We start from the raw sequence: 6,000 nt of genomic DNA, 5'->3' as shown, positions 1-6,000 counted from the left end.
ACTGCCAGTGGAAGAGCTGAGAAAATTATGAATTAATGCTGAAATAATCAGAACTGGGTTATTAAGTCCAAATATATAGGCAAACAATAAACAAATAAATAAAAAACAACAGCTATGATTTTTAAATACACAGATAAGTGACCTGTTAAGTGAATATAATTTACAGTTACCTGTGCGAAAACTCACTCTGGAGGCCCCAGGATATATCCAAATCTACCTTCATCGTATGAGAGGGCAGTCACTCCTAAATGTTACCAATATTACACTAGGGAGGGGTGTTATTTCAAAATTTTTTGAAATCTATAAGTTTTTCCATGGAATATAGAAATATACATGGAATAAACCATAACAGTATACTCAACCGATGTTCCTGAAATAAAAACTGATTTTGTTTGTTACAATTGATCGTAACATACGAGGTCTATTAGAAAAGTATCCGACCTTATTATTTTTTTCAAAAACCATATGGATTTGAATCACGTGTGATTACATCAGACATGCTTGAACCCTCGTGGGCATGCGAGAGTTTTTTCACGCCTGTCTGTTACGTCATTCGCCTGTGGGCAGTCTTTGAGTGAGGAGTCGTCCACCCGCTCGTCGATTTTTTTCATTGTTTAGGAATGGCTCAGAGACTGTTGCTTTGTTTGATAAAAATTTTTTCAAAACTGTAAGGCACAACTGAGTGGACACCATTCAATAAATTCAGCTGGTTTTCGGTAAAAATTTTAATGGCTGATGAGAGATTTTGGTCTGGTAGTGTCGCTTTAAGGACGGTCCACGGCGCCTGACGGCGATCTGCGCTTCGAGGCGGCAGCGTCTTGCCGTTTCAAGTTGAAAACTTCCACATTTCAGGCTCTGTTGACGCAGTAAGTCGTCAGAGAACAGAGAACTTTCAGAAGAAGTCGGCATGAGGAGTTTATTCGGACATTCCATTGTTAACGGTCATTTTGTAATGAAGAGTCGCATGTCGGGCCGGACCCGACCGCGGGGGGTCGCGGCAGGAAAAACACCTCCGTTGGAAATCTTAACGGGCAAGTTGGAACATGCCCAAGCTGTTAAACAATTTCTCAGTTACTCACTTGTTGAAAGCCATTAAAAGCCGCCTGAATTCTACAAATGGTTTTCAACACGGAGGTGTTTTTCCTGTCGCGGCGCACACAGATTGGCCGAGTCGTCACGGAAACGACTCGGCGAATTTGCGCGTACGTCTTTCATTAAAAAAATGTCCTTAAACAGTGGAATGTCCGCATAAATTCCTCATGCCGGCCTCTTCTGAATCTTCTCTGTTCTCTCACGATGTCCTGGGTGAATTAAGCCTTAAATTAGGATGTTTTCAGCTCGAAACAGGCCGACGCCAGCGCCTGGAAGCGCTGCAGGACGTCCCGCTCCGTGGGAAGTCCTTACACCGACAGAAACACCCCATAATCTCTCATCAGCCGTTAAACTTTTCACAGAAAACCAGCTTAATTTCTCGAATAGTGTCCACTCGGATATTCCTCACAGGTCCAGAAAAATTTTTGATAAAGCAACGCGCGCCGTCTCGAGCAGCGTGTGAAACAAAGGAATTCAGCCGAGAGGGCGGGACCACATCTCACTCAAGGCCTGCCCACAGGGAAATGACGTCATCGACACGCGTGAAAAAACTCACACATGCGCACGAGGGTTCAAGCATGATTGGTGTAATCGCATGTCATTCAAATCCATATAGTTAAAAAAAAAATAAAAGGGTCGGTTTATTATCTAAGAGACCTCGTATATACTGAAATTAAGTTTTTTGTCAATTACTCTTAAAAAACACCAGATAGGCTTATTGTTACTATAGAAGTTGAATATAAACTTGGGGTCAAGCAACATTTGGAACCAAATTTCAAGTCTCTAGGTGCAGCGGTTCTCAAGATATGACATTTTCGTCGATATTTTTGGCGATTTTTGAACTTTGATCTTCACTGGCTCCATCCATATGGGTTTTTGGAACCAAATGAACCAAAATTTATCCTGCTATGGTTTATTCTGTGTACATTTCAATATTCCATGCAAACATTTATAGATTTCTAAATTTTTTGAAATAACACCCCTCCCTAATTACACGTTTCCCATCACAACAAACCACAAAAATCTTTTGTTTTTTTCTGTATTATTCAGGTACTGGTGATGGGCATCATTTTCACAATTTTCCCTCATTTAGTTTTCTTTTAGCTATTTTATTAAGCCCATTGAGGTTCTCATAAAAGGATCACAGACATTCCATAATCTATGTTCATCTGGAACCTAAACATGTGAGTTGAAGGAATTTCCAGTTAAAGAAAGTAGTCTTGAAATCACTACAGCAGCTGATAAATGTATTTAAAAATTACATTTTTCAAAATGTAATTTTTATAACTTCAGCCCCTTTTAAAAATGAACATCCGTCAAATTAAATTGTGTTTCACCCAGAACCTTCAATATTATTTATTTCAGAAATGTAACGCACAAATATGGTCACAGCCATATTTTTTTTTTTTTTTTTTTTTTTTGGGGGGGGGGGGGGGTGCTAGAGTGGACATCAAGCTTGTTTCTGTGGTATTTCCATCCATCATCTCGGGAGAGGATATTGTGAAAACCTCGTACTCATAACTGGGGAGTTACAGCCTCTGAGTGCAACATAAGCAAGATACGTGCGTCCTCTCAGACAGAAATTAGGTTTTTGTCGTGCAACTCTCATTTAAGTAACAATAACTGGGATTTTTATGAACTTAACCTCATTCAGATCTTGAAAGAAAGTATCACATGTAATTTTATTTTGAAATGAGCAATCCGAGATTTCTGACATGCGAGAGAGATCAACATATTTGATAAAACTTGCAATTGATCTCTCTCTCTCTCTCGCTCTCTCACACACACACACACACACACACACACACACACACACACACACACACACACACACACACACACACACACACACACACACACACACACACACACACACACACACACACACACACACACACACACACACACACACACACACAAATTAAATTAAATATGCTGTAACAAACTAAAGTCCTTGAAGAGTCAACAACATCTGACACAATTTTGAGTATAATTTCTTTTTATTGAAAGAACTCTTTGGTTTGACACTTATGATCATTTCTCAGCAAAAAACTGCAGTTCTCCAGAAGGACATGGTGTTTGTTCAGCATGTCTGCTAAACAAACCCACGTCTTATTCCGAAGGCACTAGTTCTGCATTAGTTTAATTTCAAAACAATGAAACCCATAAACTGTGCAACAGTTGCAACATTTGTTTGAATAAATACATAAAAGAAGAAAATTAACAAATTCATAATTATAATTGAACATCTAGAAGTAGTATGAGGCTTGCTGTTAATAAACACAGCTTATTAATGAAGTAGAAATAATTAAAGAAGTTTAAAAACAGCATTGGTGTTTATTTGCATGTTATCTACAATGCAGCCTGTTCATATGCCTGCTCCTCTTATAATATGTACAGCTTTAATGTGGAAACTAAGAATAAAATAGATAGAAACATTTGATTGTGTCTGGCTGCATATTTAATTCCACATGAATCCAGACATGACAGTGCAGGGCAGAGAGAAATGTTGCATTTCATCTGCTATGCCAGGCTGTCCATCAGCTGATGGTATATCTCCTGGAAGCTTGGCCTCTGTTTGGCATTCCTCCTCCAGCAGCTTAGCATGAGATCATTGTAGATTCCATCAGGACAACATGGAGGCTTGGGCAGGTACACCTAGAAAAACACAGAAAAAGAAACAGTTGGCCTGGCCTGTAAATTCGAAGCAAATTTGCCAGAAATTGTTCTTGCAAATGGTAATACAGTAGGGAAAGAAAGTACTTGATACACTTGCGATTTTGCAAGTTCACCCACTTACAAGTTATGGAGGAGGCTGACATTTTCAGCACATGTGCAGTTCTACTGTGAGAGACAGAATCTAAAACAAATCCAGGAAATCACACTGTATGAGTTTTAAATAATTTATTTGCATTTCATTGCATGAAAAAGGTATTTGATACATTAGAATTCTGGCATTCACAAACCTCCTCAAATCTCCTTTAAGAAGCCCTCTTGTTCTCCTCTCATTGTCTGTATTACCTGCACCTGTTCGAACTCATTAGGAGTATAAAAGACACGTGCACACACACAAACAAACCCCAACCTCTCCACAATGGCCAAGACCAAAGAGCTGTGTAAGAGCACCAGGGATAAAATTATAGACCTTCACAAGGCTGGAATGGGCTACAGGAGAATAGCCAAACAGCTGTGTGAGAAGTCTACTACTGTTGGTGCAATTGTCAGAAAATGGAAGGAGTTCAAGACAACAGTCAGTCTCCCTTGGTCTGGGGCCCTCTGCAAGATCTCACTGCGTGTGGTATCAATGATCTTGAGGACGGTGAGGAATCAGCCCAGAATTACATGCCAGGACCTGGTCAATGACCTGAAGAGAGCTGGGACCACAGTCACAAGGAGGACCATTAGTAACACACTACACCGTCATGGATTAAAATCCTGCACGCAAGGTCCCCCTGCTCAAGCCTGCACATGTCCAGGCCGTGTGACGTTTGCCAATGACCATCTGGATGATCCAGAAGAGTCATGGGAGAAAGTCATGTGGTCAGATGAGACCAAGATAGAACTTTTTGGTCGAAATGCCACTCGCTGTATTTGGAGGAAGAAGAAAGACAAGTACAACCCCAATAACACCATCCCTACTGTGAAGCATGGAGGTGGAAACATCATGCTTTGGGGATGCTTTTCTGCACAGTGGACGGGACGACTGCACCGCATTGTGGAGAGGATGAACAGGGCCATGTATCGCGAGATCTTGGCCAAAAACCTCCTTCCCTCAGTCAGAGCACTGAAGATGGGTCGTGGCTGGGTGTTCCAACATGACAATGACCCGAAGCACACAGCCAAGATAACCAAGGAGTGGCTCTGTAAGAAGCACATCAAGGTCCTGAAGTGACCTAGCCAGTATCCAGACCTGAATCCAATAGAAAATCTCTGGAGAGAGCTGAAACTCCATGTTGCCCAGAGACAGGCCAGAAACCTGAAAGATCTGGAGAAGGTCTGTATGGAGGAGTGGGCCAAAATCCCTGCTGCAGTGTGTGCAAACATTGTTAAGACCTACAGGAAACATTTAGTCTCTGCAATTTCAAAGGTTTTTGTACCAAGTATTAAGTTCTGTATTTCTAATGTACCAAATACCTTTTTCATGCAATGAAATGCAAATAAATTATTTAAAACTCATACAGTGTGATTTCCTGGATTTTTTTTAGATTCTGTCTCTCACAGTAGAACTGCACATACACTGAAAATATTAGCCTCCACCATAACTTGTAAGTGGGTGAACTTGCAAAATCGCAGGTGTATCAAGTACTTTCTTTCCCCACTGTAACCTGTAACTCACTTGTTTGCCTTGATCCCTGAAGAACTCTCCTGTGTTTTCAATGACCTGCTCATCGGACATCTGGGAGTACGGCTGCTCCTTACACAGAGTCAGAATCTCCCACAGTGTCACTCCGAATGCCCACATGTCACTGGCCATGGTGAACTTACCCTACAGCAGAGGATATAAGTTATATCCAAAGACAATCTGACAGCAACTGAAAAATAAGATGAGGAATCAGTGGTTGCTCTCCTACCCACTATCTCCTGGAGGATCATACATATTGCTTATCAGGAGAGAAGGCAAGGGAACATGAATCCCCATCACCAATAAAGAGAAAATGTGAAGAGAAACAAAATTGCTCCCAGCGCCAGCATAATGCAGTCTGTAACTTCACAACTAGATGACCCGTAAATCCCACATACTTCTATTTTAAACCATCAGAACACAATGGTTTACTTCACTGATTTAGTACATATCTGCACAAAAACGGTCTAAGAACCACAGTGCTCCTAATCCACACACACACACACACACACACACACACACACACACACACACACACACACACACACACACACACACACACACAC

At 41.0% G+C, this 6,000-nt stretch overlaps 1 protein-coding gene across 2 annotated transcripts in view; it reads right to left on the bottom strand.

The window, feature by feature from the left end:
* Nucleotides 1–3,070: 3,070 nt before the first annotated feature.
* The window catches only part of LOC117522227 (discoidin domain-containing receptor 2-like), a 58,434-nt gene continuing 55,504 nt past the window's right edge, over nt 3,071–6,000 (bottom strand). For both annotated transcript variants that reach the window (XM_034183618.1, XM_034183619.1), the window contains 2 exons: nt 5,429–5,578; nt 3,071–3,750 (listed from right to left, as the gene is read on the bottom strand). In XM_034183618.1, the coding sequence (XP_034039509.1) occupies nt 3,616–3,750; nt 5,429–5,578 (285 nt within the window). In that variant the 3' untranslated portion in view covers nt 3,071–3,615. The remainder of the gene's footprint in view (nt 3,751–5,428; nt 5,579–6,000) is intronic.

This window comes from Thalassophryne amazonica, chromosome 12 (assembly GCF_902500255.1).
Source record: "Thalassophryne amazonica chromosome 12, fThaAma1.1, whole genome shotgun sequence".
Taxonomy (NCBI): Eukaryota; Metazoa; Chordata; class Actinopteri; order Batrachoidiformes; family Batrachoididae; genus Thalassophryne; species Thalassophryne amazonica.
The sequence above is the reverse complement of the archived record's forward strand: the minus strand, read 5'-3'. Positions and strand labels throughout refer to the sequence as shown.